Below are 20,261 nucleotides of genomic sequence, written 5' to 3'. Positions count from 1 at the left end.
AGTTGAATACCGGCGATCCTTTGGCCTCCTTGCAAAATGCACCCCAGTGACAACAGGGAGCTTTACATCAACAGCAACGTGTCACAGGACAGGAACACAGAGGAGTGAGCATCACAAGGTATCCTTTTCTTTATACATTGTTTTTTCCCCACAGAGGTGGGCAAAAATGACCCAACCCCTGAGCCCCAAGGTTTCCTCCTCTCCCATATCAAGCATTTGCTCTGTGGCTTTGTGCCTTAAAAGAGGGGCTTGTACCCTGAAAGTGAAGGTTTGGAACTGAAAACTGAGGCTTTGAGGGTGAAAAGAGGGATTTGAGCCCTGGAAGTGAGGATTTGGGTGTTAAGAATGAGGCTTTGAGCTTTAAAACAAGGGTTTGGACCCTGAAAGTGAGGTTTGCAGTCCTAACTATAAGGCTTTGAGACTAAAAGAGGGGTTTGGGTGCTATAAAGAGAGTCTTTGGGACCTTAAAATGAGGCTTTGAGCATGAAAAGAAGGGTTTGAATAATCAAAGGGAGGGTTTGGAATTTAAAAATGAGATTTAGTCCATGAAAATGAGGAGTTTGGACCCTAACAGTGAGACTTTGGGACCTCTGAATGAGGCTTTGTGCCTTAAAAGTGGGGTTTGCACCTTGAAAGTGAAGGTTTGGAACATAAAACTGAGAGCTAAAAGAGGGATTTGAACCCTGAAAGTGCAGCTTTGGCTGCTAAAAATAAGGCTTTGAGCTTAAAAAGCGGGATTTGGACCCTGAAAGTGAGGTTTGCGGTCCTAACTATAAGGCTTTGCTGTTACAGGTGAAGTTTTTGGTGCTTTAAAGGGGGGGTTTGGGACCTAAAAGTGAAGGTTTGGAATTTAAAAATGAGGCTTTGAACCTTAAGGGAGGGGTTTGTACCCTGAAAGTGAAGGTTTGGAACCTAAAACTGAGGCTTTTAGCCTTAAAAGAGGGGTTTGAACCCTGAAACTCACAGTTTGGAGCAAAAAATGTGAGTGTTTGGGACCTAAAAAGGAGGCAATGAGTATTAAAATAGGGGTTTGGACACTGAACGTGAGTCTTTGGGTGTTACAAATGAGGCTTTGACTGTTAAATGAGGGCTTTGGTTCCTAGAAGTGAGGGTTTCGGTGTTAACAATGAGGCTTTGAGCCATAATAAAGGGGTTTGGACCCTGAAAGGGAGGGTTTGGGACGTAAAAATGATGCTTTGAGCCTTAAACGACAGATTTAGACCCTAAACGTGAGGCTTTGCAACATACAAATGAGGCTTTGACAGTAAAAAAGACAGGTTTGGACCCTGACAGTGAGGGTTTGGAACTGAAAACTGAGGCTTTGAGAGTTAAAAGAGGGATTTGAACCCTGAAAGTGAGGATTTGAGTGTTAAGAATGAGGCTTTGAGCCTTAAAACAGGGGTTTGGACTCTGAAACTCACGGTTTGGAACGAAAAAATGACTGTTTGAGCATTAGAAGACCAGATTCGATGCTAGAAGTGAGGGTTTGGGACCTAAAAATGAGGGTTTGTCCCTTAAAAGTAGGTGTTTGGACCCTAAAACTGAAGATCTGGAATTTAAAACTGAGGCTTTGTTCCTTAACAGAGGGGTTTGGACCCTGAAAGTGAGGGTTTCGTACCTGAAGATGAGGCTTTTAGCCTTAAACGAGGGATTTGGACTCTAAAACGTGAGGCTTTGGAAAGAAAAAATGATGGTTTGTGCCTTAAAGGACCAGAGTTGATGCTAAAAGTGAGGGTTTGGGACCGAAAGAGGAGGCACTGAGCATTAAAAGAGGGGTTTCGATGATGAAAGTGTGGCTTTGGGTGTTAAAACTGAGGCTTTGAGTGTAAAAATGGGGCTTTGGACCCTGAAAGTGAGGGTTTGGCTCTTACAAATGAGGCTTTGAGCTTTAAAACAGGGGTTTAAACCCTAAAAGTGAGGTTTGCGGTCCTAACTATAAAGCTTTGAGGTTAAAAGAGGGGTCTGGGTGCTATAAAGTGAGTGTTTGGGACCTGAAAATGAGGCTTTGAGCATTAAAAGAAGGGTTTGGACAATGAAAGGGAGAGTTTGGTATTTAAAAATGAGGGTTACTCCATGAAATGGAGGGGTTTGGATCCCCAAAGTGAGGGTTTGGGATCTAAAACTGAGGCTTTGAGCCTAAAAGACAGGATTGGACCCTAACAGTGAAGGTTTGGGACCCCTGAATGAGCCTTGTGTTTTAAAAGTGGGGTTTGGACCCTGAAAGTGAAGGTTTGGAACTGAAAACTGAGGCTTTGAGAGTCAAGAGAGTGATTTGAGCCCTGAGAGTGAGGGTTTGGCTGTTAAAAATGATGGTTTGTCCCTAAAAAGGAGGGGTTTGGACCCTGAAAGTGAGGTTTTGGGTGTTAAAAATGAGGCTTTGAGCCTTAAAAGAGGGGTTGCGACCTTGAAAGTGAGGGTTTGGGACTGAAAGCTGAGGCTTTGAGTGTTGAAAGACAGGCTTGGGACATAAAACCCTCCCTTTTAGCATCGAATCCAGCATATTAATGCTCAAACCTTCATTTTTTAGTTCCAAACCGTGCATTTTAGAGTCCAAAGCCCTTGTTTAAGGCTCAAAGCCTCATTTTTATGTGCCACACCCTCATTTTCAGGGTCCAAACCCCTCTAGTAAGGAATAAAGCCTCATTTTTAGGTGCCAAACCCTCACTTTTCAGGTCCAAACCTGTCTTTTTTAGGGTCAAACCCTCATTCTTAGGTCCCAAGCCCTCACTTTTAGGGTTCAAACCCCAGTTTTAAAGCTCAAAGCCTCAGTTTTACCACCCAAAGCCTCACTTGCAGGGTCCAAACCCCTGTTTTAAAGCTCACAGCCTCAGTTTTACCACCCAAGGCCTCATTTTTAGGGTCGAAACCCCTCTTTTAATGCTCAGTGCCTACTTTTAAAGCCCCAAACCCTCACTTTTAGCATCCAAACCCTCACTTTCAGGTGCCAAAACCTCATTTTTAATGATCAAAACCCTCCTTTCACCTGCAAAGCCTCAGTTTTAGGTCCCAAACCCACACTTTTAGGGTCCAAACCTGTCTTTTAGGTTCAAAGCCTCAGCTTTAGGTCTCACAGCCTCACCTTCAGGGTCCAAACCCCTCTTTTAATGCTCAGTACCTCCTTTTTAGGCCCCAAACCGTGCCCTTTTAGCATCAAATCCAGTCTCTTAATGCTCAAACCATCATTTTCTCATTACAAACCATGCGTTTTAGAGTCCAAAGCCCTTGTTTAAGCTCAAAGCCTCATTTTTAACAGCCAAACCCTCACTTTCACAGTCCAAACCTGTCTTTTAAGTTCAAAGCCTCAGTTTTAGGTCCCAAACCCTCACTTTCAGGTGCCAAACCCCTCTTCTAATGCTGAAATCCTTATTTTAAGTCCCAAACCCTCATTTTTGGTGTTCCAAACCCCTTGTTTAAGGCTAAAAGCTTCCCCTTTTAGGTGCCAAACCCTCACTTTCAGGGTCCAAACCCCTCTATTAAAGAATAAAACCTCATTTTTAGGTGCCAAAGACTCACTTTAAAGCACCCAAACCCCTTTTTAACAGGAAAGCATCATTTTTAACACCCAAACCCTCACGTTCAGCTTCTAAACCCCTCTTCCTCTTCCTCCCCAGCACGCTGGGCACGCGACGTCCTGAAAGCGCGGCGCGGTGTGGGCCAGCTGCAGGGGCCCTGCTTTTATAGGTCCCGAGCAACAGCGAGGTGGCTCTTGGCAGCAGGAGCCCATTGTGGTGTTGATTGTGCCTGTGGGCGACGCGTGTGGCCAAATATGGGGGGTTTGGGCGCGGGGCGGCGGTGGCCTCAGAGATGGCCAGATGTGGGAGAAGGAGGAGGGTGGTGGGGCTGAGGGCTGAGTAATACCCATGTGTCGTAGGGTAGAGCATTTGACCAAGTGCTGTATTTGGAAAGACAGTATTTCAGTCAATGCTTGCTTAGCAAATGGTGGTCTCAGAGGTTCCACACAATCCTGCTGGAGTTTCTGTAGGTCTCAAAGTAGTTTGCTGACTCTGTAGGAATTTGTGATCCTAAACGCCTTGCCCACGTGCATGCCATGTCCGCCGGGTTGTTTTGCTGTTGGCTGCACTTGGTGAAGGAAGGGAGGCATATTTCACCCATCAGTCCCTGAGGAGGTGAGAGGAGGAGCTGGCAGGAGCTGACGTGGTTTGAGAGAAGAGTGTGACTCAGTAAGAAGTTCTCATGGCTACTCCCGAGGGATGGGCATTCACTCTAGCGGTGTGTGCCTATAGATAATGCCTCGCAAGAGAGCTTTGGCTGCTGGAAGGCCGTGACTCCTCTAACTTCATCAGTTCTGTGATCAAGTCATGGAACAAAGCGCTTTGCATGCCTATGTATGGCATTATTTCAGATCTCCCTTTCTAGCTAAATACGTAGGTTTGTGAAGAAACCGGGATGGTGCAGGGAATTCTGCAAAACACTTTTAGAACCAATAATGTGAGGGAAATGCTCAGTTTTGAAAATGTGCAAAGCTTTTACGGCCAAACTTACCCGTTACGGTTTGACACTCAGTTCTCTTGCTTGTCAGCTGTAGTTTCTCTTTGCCATCAGATTAAGTGCCTGGGAGAGATACAGTACAATATGCAGGTTCTAGTAGACATAGACATTCTTTCCTACTGAGGTGTAATGTCTGCTTTTCTCTCAGAATGACCCTTCTCTCTCCTGTGATTTTTTCCGCAGCGTTTGGCATCCTGTGTTGAAAAGTACAGTTTGGATCTGACGGGCGGAGCCTTTCCCTTGCGAGGGCAGGGCAGCAAGGCCAAACTACTCAGCTGTCAGGCTATAGAAACCTTTCCCAACTGCATTGACAGAGAAGGCAGCGTTGATGAAGGTTTGTTCCTGATGTCCCTGTTTGGTTTTTCTAAACTAAATGGTTTTGGCATCCAAGCAATGAATGCTGTTCCATACCCACAGCCTGAAAGTCTTAAGTCTCTGTATAAACTAACTTCTTGGGCTTATTTCAAAGGAAAAACTGGGTGCTGAAATTCTGTGGGACTTGTTAAAATAAACCCTATTTTTCCCTTCAATGCTTGCTGACATGCTGTAGCGATGTATGGTGGGGTCACCTCTATAACGCCTGTCAGTCATTTTATTCCTCCAGCTCTCGTCTTTGAACAGTAAGATCATCCCCTCCATTGCTTAGGAGCGTTCCCTCAACTTTCTTTTTTCCCCTCTTCCAACCTATGCCTGCACCTGCATCCAGCTGGCGGCCGGTCAGGAGTGCTGTTCCCCCGGGCTCGGTCCTGGGGCCAGATCTGTTTGATACCTTCCCCAACCACCTGGATGAGCCGGCAGTGTGCCCGCGTGGCCAGGAAGGCCACCAGCATCCTGGCTTGTATGAGAGATAGTGTGGCCAGCAGGAGTAGGGCAGTGATCGTCCCCCTCTACTTGGCAGTGGTGAGGCTGCACCTCGAATCCTGTGTTCAGTTTTGGGCCCCTCACTACGAGAAAGACACTGAGGTGCTGAGTGTGTCCAAAGAAGGGCAGCAAAGCTGGTGAAGGGTCTAGAGCACAAGGTTTAGTTGGGATCTTAGGAAAAATTTCTTCACAGAAAGGGTTGCGAAGCAGTGGAACAGGCTGCCCAGGGAAGTGGTGGCGTCACCATCCCTGGAGGGAGTTAAAAGACGTGCAGACGTGGCGCTTTGGGACAGGGTTTAGTGGTGGACTTGGCAGTATGAGGTTTACAGTTGGGCTCGATGATCTTAAGGGCCTTTTCCTACCTAAATGATTCTACGAGTCTATGATCTGCCTGTGCACTTTGCCCTCTCTGTGTCTAATAGGTTCCTACACCTACAAGCTCTTAAAGCAATAGCTTCTGGCTTCCCTCGTCCGGACCGACAGTTAAAACTCCTCTGGTGTCTTTCATTACCTTGCAATAATGAGATGTGCATCTCTGGGTTTGCACATCCAGTGATGCTCTGAGCACATCTCTGAGCCGGCTGCAGTGATAACTTTCACAGCCTTTTGTTTGGGTGTGTGAATGCCCTTCCCTCTCTTCTTACTGGCCTTAACTTATGTCTGCTTGTTACAAAGACGACACTGGCATGACTTTCTAGGCTATTTGTGTTTATTAGCTTTGACTTAGTCCTGAAGAGGCAGCTTCCACCTCTTTTGGGGTGCCACCCTCTAACAACAGCGTGTCAAAATCTAATGAAAACTCCTTTGGATTTTCTCCACTTGTGTCACGATTCTGAGGAGAGGGCCTTCTAAAACCTTGTCAAAAACAACCAACACACGCACCCACCAAAAAACCCAAACCCAAACCAACAAAAAAGGCCCTTTCGGTCCCCTTTTCATGAAGTCTGAGGCATGGAAAAATGCTTGTCATTTTTCTGATGGCTCCTCATTAGCTTTTATCCAGAAACTATTCAAGTTGTAGGCCCACATGAGCTTCTGTTGGATGTGGGTTGAGGTTAGAAATGCAGCTGGCTTCTGATTTATGAAACTAATTGACATCTTCAAAGGCAGTTTCAGCGGCTCACACAACTGAAAGGGCACAGAAGCTCACGATGACACACAGTAAAGCGTGGGAGGCTCCCTGAGCAGCCCTGATGAACTCAGCAGAGAACAGAGACCCATTTTGCCAAATGACCTGTCTCCTGGTTCCCTGCTCTGTCAGGGTAAAGGATGCACCCCCCACTTTGCTCACATCTGGAGAATGCCTTCTCCCCAGAGACGGCAGACCATGCCACTTCTTGAGAGAACCCGAGTGTAACATGGTCAATGTTTGATGTTAAACTCTTTGTTCCAATCTCCTGTTTGTTGGGGTTGGGTTTTGGTGTTTGTTTTGTGTGATAATTGTGTTCTTTCATTCTGACTGTGCTGGAAAGGAGCTATTCGTAACACTCGTAATCGAGTCGAATCTGGAAATTAATAATGCCAGCTGAGTGATCAAGTGTATATGACAAGAATTTGTATGCTTTCTAAAAGCAGCAATGTATGTTTTCCTAGGGTGGTGGGTTGGTTTTTGGTTTTTGTTTTTTTCTAACCATCTTGATGCACTCTTACTGTATGGGAAACTTGATTACCTGACAATTGTGTATTGGATTTGTCTTAGGACGGATACAGGTTGAACTCGCAAAGGGGGGCAGCATGACTGAAACCTATCACAGAGGTGATGCTATGGTGTACATTGTTAAAATTCTTCTTAGTCAAGTGTTGCATTTCATGAGTGACGTAACAGAATGAAGCCAAAATAGAAAGTGATGTTTTGAAAATGTCAGATAGATTGTATTTTCTCCCACTAAGAAACAATGTCTTGTCTTTTCCAGTCATATCTCCTGGCACCAGTGTCTCAGTCTTCAGCTGGCAAGTGAATACACGCAGTCAGGGAAAACCATCTACTTATTTGGGTGTATTTGACTTTGACTGCTGGTATCAGGCTCAAATGCCAGGCTCGCTAAGGTAGGTTTTTATGAAGCTGTTTTCAGTATCCCTCCCCATAATTCATTGGAAAGTCGGCGTTTAGCTTCTGCGCTTGTTTTCTTTCAGGCCAGAAGAATCCCTTCAGGACTGCCCCTATTTTGCACTGTGGTCACTGGACGCTGTAACAAGCACGACTGCTCCAAACCTCCTTCTGGATGTTGTGGTGCAGGAGCGCAGCCTAAGCTGGAGAGTTCCTCCTTCTTATCCACAACCTGAGCTGTGTTTTCACCCAAGCACCTATAATTTTGGTAGGTATTACACGGCTTTGAATAGTGATAAGCTTAAACCGAGCTCAAATGCCATTTATTGGTTCTCCTGTTCACTGTTTGTCACGCAAAAACCCAACCAAACCGAAACACCCCAACCCCCCACCCACCCAACTCTGGTGACGTTGTACTGACCAAGTGTGTGCTGTTGTGACACCTGCCTGACAGGCGGCTGGGTCTGGGGGTTGGGTGCTTCTGTAATGCAGCCCGTGAGGTGGTGCTGGTGATCAAATGAAATGACTCTGGGCTGAAGCTCAAAGCGCAGCACCTCGATAGCCCCGGAGGGAAAATCTCTACACTCAGTCATCGTTTTTCTAAAAAAGGCTGTAAAGTGATGTCATGAGGAGAACGGGTACTCAGTTGTACCTTTCCAGAGGTTGCTGTGACAAAAATGCAAACTGGTGCCACCATCATGGTGAGAGTATGGAATGTTGTCCAACGTTCGTTGTCTCTGCAGATGGCATGTGCCTGCTGAGCTCTGGAGTTGTTCATATGACGTGCAGCGGCTTCCAGAAGGAGGTGAGCTTTTACTGTATCTTTATGGAGAATGTCAAGAGATGGACCTTTCCTAAGCTTTCCATGGCGCTGCTTTCGGTGTCAGGGACCATTTAATGCTCCTCCTGCCCATCCACACGTGTAACTGCAATTGTACCCTACCAGTTTTATCAAATGTAATGTTTGAGGTCCCCTCTTGGGAGTGTAAACCCACCGTTGTCTCCTGTTGAAGCATGATCAGGGACTGAATGTCTAGAAAGGAAGAGAGCGCTGCTCTAGGAGCAGGAAGAGAAAGTCGGGGAAAGCTGTTCCTTCTCTCTCATCAATGAGTGCAACTGCCTGCGTGGTCCTGAGTTCGGGTTTTGACCCCTGATTACCTTGGAAAAGAGGACAGAACGGAGAAAAGGAAGCATCGTTCCCTCAGAACAACCTTCTACCCCGTCAGTCTCTCAAAGCATTAGGTTCCGTGCAGGACCTGACGACGGGGGTGTCTCACTCGGATGCGAGTGTCTGCGAACATCCGCTTGTGGGACTATACCTGATCATTTGCTTCCAAGGCAGTGAGCTGCAGCAAACAATTGCTGTTGGCAGCTCTACCCGATGACTTCCCTGTATTTTCCCTTCATCGGTCGGCTTTGCTGCAGCCTCTCAAAGCAGATCTTCACCTCTGTAGCCTTTGCCTTGTGCTACAGGTGCCCAATTGACTCCTCTGGGACTGCCCTCTTGTTGCTGCAACACCTCAGTCACCTTTAGCTCGTGACACCCACCACCTTCTCTCTGCTTTATCCCACCGCAGTGACTTCACCCCCCTCCTTCAGAGGTTTCCCATTTGCAGGGCACCAACCTTTCTCTCTCCTCTGAAGGATTTCCATGAGAGATGCAGCCTTTGTGATGAAGAACCCATCTTCACCCAGGCAGGCTCCAAGCGAAATGCTGAGCGAGCGAGTCATCAGGCAGAGGAGCACTTAGCAGGAAGGGGAGAGCAGGCTTTCCCTGCCCTCATCTTCCTCTCTACTGGATTCCTCACCAGATCTGTGGGGGTGCGCTGGGGCAAAGAGCACTTGTGTACAGTGTGGTAGCTAACATGAACGTCTTGGCAGGTTGGCCTGGCCCATAGGCTGTCTCTTTTGCAAGCCTGATGTAGGCTCTTCCATTCAGATTGGGTGATCTGATGTCAGCTCCACGTTGGAAATAATTGGGAAATGCAGAAATTTGTCATACCCTTTGCTGAATTGAGACTAGATCATTCAGAGGCTTGTTAGGCATTTGAGCAGGAATTGCTTGTGAACGTGAGTAAGACAAATCTCAGAATTAGGGGCAAGAAGCTTGGTTTGGGGTTTTGTTTGCCACCGTAAGTTGTACTCGGTGTGTTTCCTTGTCTGAGACTGGTTTTCAGAAAAAGATGGAAATCTGATGTGTGTATTCGAATGTGTAGAAATGGCTTTGAATGTGATGATTTTATTTAGAAGGGAAAGATACTTCTGAATGTGCTTAAAAAGCCAAAGAAACAAGCAAACAAAAAGCAAAAGCCCTAAAAAGGAAAATTTGCTGAGGGCTCAGTCTTGGGACCCTTGGGACAAGAAGGACATAGAGTTGCCGGCGCGTGTCCAAAGAAGGGCACCAAAGCTGGGGAAGGGTCTGGAGAACAGGTCTCATGAGGAGAGGTTGAGGGACCTGGGGTTGTTTGGCCTGGAGGAGAGGAGGCTGAGGGGAGACCTTATCGCTCTCTGCAACTGCCTGACAGGAGGCTGTTGTGAGGTGGGGCTTGGTCTCTTCTCCCAGGTCACTAGCGATAGAACGAGAGGAAACGGCTTCAAGCTGCATCAGGGGAGGTTTAGGTTGGATATTAGGGAAAATGCCTTCACTGCAAGGGTGGTCAGGCGTTGGAAGAGGCTGCCCAGAGAGGTGGGGGACTCACCATCCCTGGAGGTATTGAAAAGACATGTAGACGTGGCACTTGAGGGCACGATTTAGGAGACATGGTAGTGTTGGGTTGACAGTTGCACTCAATGATCCTAGAGGGCTTTTCCAACCTTAAGGATTCTATGATTCTATGTTTCGATGATCATTTCACCTGGAAGAAGTATCAGAACACCAGCTGCACTCAGCTACTCCTTAACAGTGCACGTCTGTGCCTGCCTGTGCTTTGCCCTTCTGAAGGATTGCCATGGCATTAGAACACAGTGTTTGAAGCGCCTAAAACTGAAACCTATTAGAACATCAATGTTTCACTTCTTTTCTGTCATTTTGGGAAATGACAACTTAATGTTTGGGGTGTCGTAACTCCTTCATGTCTTCATAGCCTGGAAAGCTGCTTGATCTTGGCTTCACTGTTTCCATGCAAACGTTGCAGAGTTCTGTTTGTTCTGTCCCCTTCGCGCATTCCTGATGGCAAACTTCTCTGCACCCCATGTGCCATGGGTATAAGCAGGGCACGTTGCTGGGAATAGTTAATTGGAACGCAGTAAATTGAGAGGATAATGCAGAGGCATGCAAATAAAGATTAGAATTAGCCTTTGGGAAGTTGTCATGTCATGGGGAAAATTCCATGTGCTCCTCAAAGCAACAAGCAGCCCAGCCTGTGATGCCTGAGTGAGTGTAGAGTTAGAAACAAGCACTTACTGTTGGTGGTTTGGATGTTGAAAGCAGGTAGGATTCTCCTTTGATTTTGCCTGTTACTTTTAGGAGGAGCAGTTAGAGGCGGTCTTGTCAGCTGCTGCCCAGACAGGTTCTGTAGGGCTTCTGACTGGCTGCATTAAGCTTTGGACATCTAAAGGTAAGACTTGTTATGTGGTTTTTATGTTGCATGGTTTCTTCGTTTGGAATTCTTGATTCATTTCTTTTTTGTTCTCTCTTTTTAAAGAGCAGCCAAGTTCTGCTGCTAATTTAGAGTTGGCCCTTGACTGGACGTGGAGCAGAGTGATCTATACAAAAGGCGCATTTGAGCAAATCTGTGAGTACTAGTGCAGCCATGCTGCAAACCTAGAATCAGTCTTTCCAGTTGAGCTTATTCAGTGATCTGCTGGTAGATGGTCTTGCCCGCAGATCTGGAAGTGCACTTTGAAACTCTGAAATGGCTCTGTAGGCTAACGATTTCATACTTGTTCTTGAAAAGGTGTTGCGCTGTTTGACGGCTCCTGCAGCTCCACTGACCCGCAGAGGTTACAGGCTCTGCAGCACCGCCAGTTGCTTTTGAGCAACCTTAGCACAGTCTTAAACTGTTTTCTAACAGAGGCACAAGAGCTCGCTGGAAAAGGTTTGTCACAGTATTTCTAACTCTCTGGTGTGTCTTATGAAGATTTGGAACGATGCTGGGGCTGTAATTGTGGAAAGAGGAGCTGTTGTTGGTTTTGCTGATTGGCAGAAAGTCAAATGTAGCGGGGAGAAGGGGCTTAAATGGGAGGGGTTGGGGCTGCCACTTAACGCGCGTTGAGTTCAGGGCACGAGTTTGTTGGGGAGCTCGTGCGAGTGGGTGGGGAGGCTGCGTTCAGCAAGGAGCTGTGCAAGCACCCGGCCTGAAATTACAGCAACGGGATGTGGCACTGTGACAAATACTCCCTTTGATTGTCAGCTAGCAGTGCGTAATTGCATGCAAATATTGGGCTGGAAATTACTAAAATCAGAGAGGAAGCCTAAATGAGTAACATGTGAAGTGAGTTGCATGAGTTTCTGTAGCTGTTTCTATTAGAACTTGTTCCTGGCATATTGAGAAGAAAAGAGAAAATCCCTTTGCTAGAGTAAACCTCTCTGCTACGTGAAGAACAAGTGCCTTATCCATGAGTGGATTTAGTAGTTCCGACTTCACTTTTTTTTATTAAACCTTTAGTGAATCTTCTTCTTTGTAGGGGTTGCTTGTGATTGTGGGCTTTTTCTTCAGTTAAGGAAGTGATACGGAGTGAAAAATGCACAGGCAAAGATTCCTACCGTGTTATTTTTCTACTTTCTCTTTAGTGCAATGAGGGGAGTTTTATAAAAAACAAAAGAAATTGCACACCAACAGTCCTCTTAAGCTTCTTTTCATGTTTTGCAGACTTGACAAATAAGCTGGCGGTGACCAGCCTCGCAGCTTTGTATGCACGAGTGGTCCTCTGGTTCTGTGGGTCCCGTCTCCTGCCAGAGGGCTCAGGTAAGCCTAAACTGTCACGCATCTGTAGCAGTCAGTGCTTCCTATGAACACGTGCTTCCCCGTGGTTTTGTCAAGGCTTCATCAATACCAAGTCGTGCCGGTTCAGTGACAGCGGCTGCTGAAGTTCTGCTGCTGAAATTGAGATTTCACTGTTTTTGCAACTCCGTCGTGTAGAATGATGGAAGCAGTTTCTTTCCAGGGTGTTTCTCAGAAACAGCACTAAGCCTCTGAGTGAAGGAGTTGCTCGTGCCCACAGCTTGAAATCCTTGGGATTGTAAACAAGTAACTCCTAAAGCACCAACACGGGAATGCTTGATTTTACAGTAAAAGCCTGACGTGCGTGTTTTGAACTTTTTACGGATTGTTTGAGGAAAAAATACACCTTGGAAATAGTTCACCATTTGGATGGGTTATAAACCCTATTGTCAGCCTTAACTGTCTTACGCATGTTCACATGACATGTTTAAAAACCCATTCCCTTTGAGAACTGGGGGGTTTTTTTTAGAGTGAACTTCAGCTGACACTACATGTTCTGGATGCTACATCACCTGTAAGCTTGAAATGGCACTTAGGACAAGGAGGAATTGACTCCTGTGTCGTAGGTCTCTTTTAGCAAAGGCAGAAGGAGGATGGGCTTTTTTCAAAGTCGGAGGCTGGCCTGTGCTTTTGATGCTCAGCTTGTGTGTTCTTCTGTCTTTTTAGTCAAAAACTGTAGGTTGAAAATGTGATATGACTTCTTTAACTTACTTCTTATTATTGCCTGTAGGTGATGAGATGCGTTTCTCTAGACCTTTCTACAATTATCCTCTGATTCGGAGCTACTACGCTGGTCATCGACAGAAACTGGAGCGTTTATCAAGGTAGGACGTGCAGGAAAGCTCTAGAGCAGTTCCGCTGCAAATTCAGAAGCGGCAGCAAGTGGCTGCCAGCGAGCGCACGGCGATGGAGAGGAGCCGGGAGGAGGCTGTGTCCATGCAGCGTGCTGCGAGCAAAGCCACGAGCATCCTCCGCCGTGGCTCAGGAGAGACGGGATTTTGGCGTGGGTGATGCCAGCGCTGCCCTCGGCCACCCAGCAGGGACGAGGGGTGGGCAGGAGCTGCCAGTGCCGGCAGCGTGGCGTGAAAAGCAACGGCCCCTTGCCTCGCAGGGCAGCCCCTTGTTCCAGGGATCCACCCGCCAGGGATTGAAGGAAGGAAACCAGATTGCTGCTTACGGCTTTGCTTTGAGCGTGTTTTGGATTTGAAGAGCGCGTTTAATAAAGGGTATCTTATGTCAACAAAGTGTCCGGAGTCGTTCTGTGGTTACAAGGCGAGGGCAGTCGGGGTCTTGGGGGCTCGGTGGGTGGAAACCCTTTCTGGCTGGGAGCATCCACCCACCCGTCCCCCTGCACCTCCCCAAAACCAGCCCAGCTGCTTCAAGTCTCCTAAACACTTCCCAATGTCCCTTTCAACCCGCATTACCGACCCATCCTAAATCCTGCCTCCTCCGAGCCCTGCCAGGATGGAGAAGGTGCAAATGCAAACGAAACCTCTGCAGGGAGAGCCTGGCCGGGGGTAGCGGCAGCTTCCTGGTGCGGGGTGCGGGTGGCCGGGCAGTGGGCACAGGCGCCGGGGCCCCGGCACTGCGGGGACGGATGAGGACACCCAGAGGGGACCTTTCCTGGAGGGGAAGGGGAGAAGAGGAGCGCTGAAGAGAAATCCCTCCAGCGCCGGGGAAGAAACCTCGTGCTGGGAGCTGATGCCTTGAAGGTGAGAAGGGCTGTAAGGGGGGGTTATAATTTGGTTTTAATGGAGGGGCTGATGCGTGGTGGGGGGAAGCACCTTGCGGCAAGTGGGGTGCTCGCAGACAGCCCCACCCTGCGCAGGGGGAGGGTGGGGATGGGAGCGCTGAGGCCTGAAGTGCTTTGCTGCAGGCTGCTCTGGAAAGCCCTCGAGCTCTTGCTGCCTTCAGGTGTGTTTTTGCAGAGGCAGGCCCTGCTCCCGAGGGAGGTGACTTGTTAGAAGGGCAGCAAACTGAGGGTTGGGGTTGGTTTCTGGCTGTCGGTCTGCTGAAAAGGGAGATAGAGATTCCCGCTCCCCTGGGAGTCGCCTCCTCCCTCCTCCACGGCTGGTCCCAGCACCCGCCAGCTCCCAGCCTGCGGCCGCTGGGGAAGGGCGCGAGCAGAGGGGACTCTGCCCGTGTGCTGGGGAGAGGGTTTGACCCTCCCAGCTCGTCTGGCCCAAACCCCCGGGGGTCCTGGCAGGAAAAGCCCTTGTTGTCCGCACCACTGGTGGCAGCAGCAGCCCCTGAGAGCGGGTCTGGCCGCCCCCCTGCCCCTTGCTCTCAGGGGTCCTTCCCCCGTGGGGCAGTGGGCAGGAGGAGTGCCTGGTGGTTAAACCTTCCCGGAGACACCCCGAAGCCCCCCACCCCGCAAAGGGCAGGCCTTACAGTGTAAGGGGAAAGCAAACGGCTTCCCTTGGGTTTCATGGCTGCTCTTGGCCCCCTCGGTTGGGGTGCTGGGGGTCCCTCCCTGGTCTCTGTTAAAGCCCTTGGGCGGGCAGTGGTGGGGCTTGGGGAGTTCGTAGAGAGACATGTGTCTGTAATCCTTCTAATTAAATAAAGGCAGGCCCCATCCTTGAATCTGGGGCTCTACCAGCCCCCCTCCCCCCTTCAGCTTTGCCCTGGTCACTGTGGGCTCCTCAGGGTCACAAGTGGAGGGGGGTCCCAGGCAGGAGGGAAGGGCTGGGGCTGCCCCTGCACCAGCCCCACGGGGGCACCAGGATGTGGGGTTTGGGATTGCTGGGGATGGATTTGGCACTGGGTGCGGGGTACGGTGGGATCCCGCATCCTCCCTGCCACCTCCCCGCGTACCCCAACCCTGCCCATCCCCACCCCGGGGCTCCGTCCCTCAAATAGCCGAGTCTCAGCCCAAACTGGCAGGTCCACTCCACCTCCCCATGGCCATGCGAGGACCAACCGCAGGGCCAGGAGCTGTGTTATTGTTATTTTTGTTGTTATTTGCATTCCCTCCGCCGCTCCCCCCAACCACTGCCGTGAGGGTTTCTGGGCTCTCCCTTACCGGGGGCACAGGAATGTGCAAGGGCTGGGTGGTGACACTGGGGATCAGGCATCCAAACAAGCTGTCGCCCCGCTGAGCCTTATTCTGGGGGGAAACGCCTGTTTTGAGGGAGCAGAGCGGGTGATTCCGCTCCGCCCACACCCCCTGACTGTTGGTCGCAGCATCATTCGAATGACGGAACCCTCGGCCCCAGCTGCCCCAGTGCAGCCGGTGCTGGGCTCCTCGGCCTCGGGGGCCTCTCCTCGCCCAAAGACACGCGAGTTTGGGCTCACAGCCCGGCAGCGAAGCCGGACACCACAGCCCCAGCCCGGGAATAACGGACGCCTGGATCCACCGGCTCTCGCTGAGTAAGGGTGTGCTTGGGCTGGGCCTGTGCCCCCTCCCCGGGTTGTTTTAGGGGCGCTAGGTGAAGGGAGAGGCAGAAAGAGCAGGAAACCAAGGGAAGCTGGTAGCAGGAGGGGAACGTTAAGATATTTTGGCGAGGTGGTGTAGCCTGAGATTTTGTCCTGCTAGCAGCAGGTGGGAGAATCATTCTTGCTTTGCGGGATGGCAGGGCTGGATTTTGGCTGTTTGAGGGGGGTTTGGCTGGTTTTATTCTTTCTTACTTTGGCTGAAGGCTTGTTGGGCAGCACTGGCCTGCTGGGGTCTGGGTGACACCGTGGCACAGGGGTTTGAGGGAATTTCCCTGAGTTTGGGGCTGCTCAAGCACCCTGGGGGAGGTGTTGTGGCTCCGGTGCGCAGCACCCTGGGGATGGGTCTCGCCCAGCGGCACCCGGAGCACCCAGGGCCAGCCCTGCCCGGGTGCCGGAGAGCAGCTGCGCTTCAGGGAGCTTCAACCCTCTCCCTGTTGCTGTTGCAGGATCTGCCCCATCCCCTCCCTTCCCTTCACGTGCACCCCGTGAAAGCAGGAGCTGCCGAAGTGCCGAGGCATGGCTGAGGGGTGGCTGCGCTGCCTGCAGGCAGGAAAGGACGGAGGGCCGGAGGGCAGCGTGGGGGACTCAGACGACCTGGACGACAGCCTGACCAGCCTCATGTGGCTGCAGGACTTCTCAATCAGCGCCTGCATGGGCAAGTCCTCCTGCTGCCCCAGTGACCCGGACCCCCAGGACTGTCACAGCATCCCCAGCTCTGCCGCGCCGTGCTTGCCCCCGGCCGCCGACCCGGCACGCATGGGCATGCCCCACACTCCCTGCAAGCCCATCTCCTCCTCCACCTTGAGGACGGCGCACCACCCCATGGCCGCGCACCCTCAGCTCGTGCAGGACATTGACTACAAGACCAACCCACACATCAAGCCACCCTACTCCTACGCCACCCTCATCTGCATGGCGATGGAAGCCAGCCAGAAGCCCAAAATCACCCTCTCCGCCATCTACAAGTGGATTACTGACAACTTCTGCTACTTCCGACACGCCGATCCCAACTGGCAGGTACGAGATTTGGAGACTTCTTGCCTTCTCCCCTCTCCCCACGGGGCTGGGGAGGGCTTTCCACAGCCCCCACGGTGCAAGGCAAGGTCCCGCGGGGACGCTGGATCCCGCTGGCAGGAGAGCGATGCCGGCAGCCGGCGGGGAAGGGCTGTAACGGGAAAGAGCTTGGGTGTGCAGAAATGACACGGCCACGAGGGCGGCGGAGGGAAGGAGCCATTCTAGGGCAGAGCCCGGGGCCGTGTTGGGAGCGGGGAGGTACCCACCGGTCTGCTGGTCCCTCTGGCTCCTCTTGGTGCTGGGGCGAAGGCGTCTCTGTGCCCAGCTCCACCTTCCTGGCGCTCTCGTGGGGTCCCCAGTCCCTCGGGGGTGAGCACACATGAAATCGCCAGGCCGAGTGCCTCTGGGGGCTGAGGAGCAGGTGTAGGAGAGGGACGGAGCCGACCCCCAGGCAGATTGTTGCGCAAATCCCTCGCTGCGGAGGTCCAGAGCAGAAATGCTGCTGCTTTCCAAGCAGGGCAGAGGGCAGGTCTCCTGACCCCTGGGACAGGCAAAGGAGGCTCCATCACTGTGACGAGCCGGTGAGGCCTCAGAGGGAAACCCAAGAGAGGTCAAATAGGGCTGCTGTCCCCAGCCAGCACAAGCGTGCCCTCGGGGGGCAGGGGCCAGCTCCCCCACGCTCACCAGCTCTGGGGACAGCCTGAAGCACAGGGGCTTTTCCCAGCCACCTTGGCTCGCTGCCCTCCTCCGGCACACGACGGGACCTCCGGCACAGGGGGCTTTCTCGGCTGTGGCAGGGCAGGAGGGACCCGGGAGGCTCGTCCCTCTGCTCGGGTTATTCGCAGCCCGCGCCCGCAGCACGCCAGCGATCCCGGCAGCGGTGCTCGCCCGGGCAGGGCAGGGCGACGGCGCTGCAAACCCCCTGCCCGGGTGCTGCCCACCTTCTCCCTGCGCAGGGCGGTCGCCAGCGCCTCTGGCAGCCCAGTGCTTTCTGTTCTTCTTTTTTCCTTTTTTCTTTATTCTTTTGTCTTATTCTTATTCTTTATTCTTTTTTCTCTTTTCTTTTTTTTTCTACTTTTTATTTCTCCTTTTTCTTTTTTCTTTTTTCTCTTCTATTTATTTTTTCTTCTTTTTTATTTATTCTTTATTCTTTTTTAATTTTTTTTCATTTTTGTTTTTTCTCCTTTTTTTTTTCTTTTTTTCTTATTGCTTCCCTTGCCTCCCTCTCTCTTTTTGGTCTCTTCTCTACTTTTTTAGGTCTCTTCTCTCTTCGGTTTGGTCTCTTCTTGGCTGTGTTCTCATCCCCTCTCCTCATTCCCATACATGAAGACAGCCTGGAAAGGTCATGCCACCTACTCTGGGGGGAGATGATGGAGATATCCCTGTGGGAGCTGAGTGCTTTGGAAAGGAGCCAACACACCCGGGCTTCAGCCCGGAGGAGGGGTTTTGGGGGTGGGGGGGGGGTGCGGTGTGGGTGTGCGCATGTTTTTCAACAGCTCTAAGTGTTCAAGCCTTGGTTTTCCTCTTCAGCACTACGGGTTATGGATAAATAAGCATAAAGGTATCTAGGCAACATTACAAAAAAAACCACCCACCTCTACCATATCCAATCTCTTAATCCAGTCTTAGCTTTGTGGAGTCCAACGCTGGGGCATTTACCCAATAGCTGAGTTTCCTTTCGAATTAGTCACATCACTCCAGGCACATTCAGGGCTTCAGAACCACTCGACTGAGGCTGCCTGGCCTATGGTTTCCCGGGTCCTCCTTCTTCCCCTTTTTGAGGATTAGAGTGACATTTGCTTTCCTCCAGTCCTCGGGCACCTCTCCTGTCCTCCACGACCTTTCAAAGATAATGGAGGTTCAGCCTTGGTTTTTTCCTGTTTTGGGTCTAGAACTCCATCCGACACAACCTCTCCTGGAACAAGGGCTTCATCAAGGTGCCCCGGGAGAAGGGCGAGCGAGGGAAAGGTGGGTTTTGGAAGCTTGACCCCCAATACGCCGGCCAGCTCAAGAGTGGTGCCTTCAAAAAGCGGAGGATGCCCCCGGTGCAGATCCACCCGGCCGTCACCGACAGAGCCCAGCAAGAAGCACAGAGCGTCGCCAGCCCGGCCACTTCAGCTTGTGCCTCCAGTAACAGCCTCAACGTCAGCGTGGAGCTACAGCAGCTGCTGAAAGAGTTTGAAGAAGTCACCGGTGACCAGAACTGGAACCCAGCGGATGGCAAAGCAGGGCACAAGCGCAAGCAGCCCTTGCCCGAGCAAACGGCCAAGGCACCTCGGCTTTCCAACCCTGCCTTGCTGACCCAGGAAGAGCAGACTGAGCTGGCATCACTGAAAGGCAGCCTTGACTGGGAAGCCATCCTCAACACCACCCTGAATGGAGACTTCTCCACTTTTGGGGACCTGGAGCTCACGCCTCCCATCAGCCCCATAACACGCGACCTGGACTTGATGCTACACGGGCACCACATCGCCTCTCCCCAGGGGCAGGAGCACGTCCTCACCGAATCCAACCACGACAACCTGGACTTTGATGAAACCTTCATGGCCACGGCCTTCCTGCAGCACCCCTGGCACCAAGGGGCAAACGATTACCTCTCCAACTCCGGCAACGTGGAGGAGGTGTTTGAACTCAGCGACGGCTCTTTGCCAGCAGATGTGAGCGACTGGAGCAGTCTGGTGTCCCTCTTATAAGGGGCCAGTCACTCTCCAAAGCCCGCACAGGCTTTAGTAGGATGCTCCCCCAGAGCTGCTGGGACTTACAAGGGACAAGAGTTTCTAGAGACAGAGACATTCACAGGGACTTTTACCAGCTTCATTGTAAGATTATTCACAGAAACACCGCGGGGAGAAAAAACCAACACCACAGGAACAGCTTGATAGAGCTTTAAAGGCCACGTCAGAAGTCTCTAGTCCGTGAGTTTCCTCAGGAGAAGAAATACAACACTGCTTATTTTTTTGCTTTTAAAGGAATACATGTGAATTGTCTTTTTCTTTTTCCCCGTGGCAATGGACACGGCCTACGTTCCTTCAGGGCTAACAGAGCACCCGCTAAATCCCATCCAAGACATGAGATCCTGGTGGCTTAGGGCTCGATAGACTAAGTGCAATTTTCTCACCCCTTCGTCCCTCTGTTTCTCTCTCTCTTTTTCCTATTTTCTGCCTAGGGTAGGTCATAGGTATAGTGTGATAATTAGCTAGCAAGTACGTAGAGGTCCCTTCTAGATCCTCTGAGTTCAACCTCCCTCCTAGGGAGGTTCTACCTAGGGAAGAACAAAACGTTTATAAATTCAGCAAGTCTGCTTCTTTAGATGTTTTTATAGAATCTATTATCGATTATATATTCAAAGGAACCTGTATTTTTAGCACTAGAATTTCCTAAGAGTGGGGTTAGGGGAAATGCAGTTTGGGAGTTGGTTTATATTTTCATTGTTTAAAGGCTTGTGTTCATCG

General features: G+C 50.6%; 1 protein-coding gene and 1 long non-coding RNA gene across 3 annotated transcripts in view; one reads left to right on the top strand and one right to left on the bottom strand.

The window, feature by feature from the left end:
• Window positions 1–20,261, bottom strand: part of LOC142051439 (uncharacterized) — a 115,817-nt gene that overhangs the window by 77,474 nt on the left and 18,082 nt on the right. The gene's annotated exons all lie outside the window — the stretch shown is intronic.
• LOC142051444 (forkhead box protein J1-like) lies at window positions 16,296–19,502 on the top strand. The gene is made up of 2 exons (XM_075080572.1): window positions 16,296–16,812; window positions 18,702–19,502. The coding sequence occupies exons 1-2, from the start codon at window positions 16,312–16,314 to the stop codon at window positions 19,500–19,502; spliced, it is 1,302 nt and encodes a 433-aa protein (XP_074936673.1). The 5' UTR covers window positions 16,296–16,311.

This window comes from Phalacrocorax aristotelis, unplaced genomic scaffold (genome assembly GCF_949628215.1).
Source record: "Phalacrocorax aristotelis unplaced genomic scaffold, bGulAri2.1 scaffold_34, whole genome shotgun sequence".
NCBI lineage: Eukaryota > Metazoa > Chordata > Aves > Suliformes > Phalacrocoracidae > Phalacrocorax > Phalacrocorax aristotelis.
Note: the sequence above shows the minus strand (reverse complement) of the source record. Positions and strands in the feature narration are given on the sequence as shown.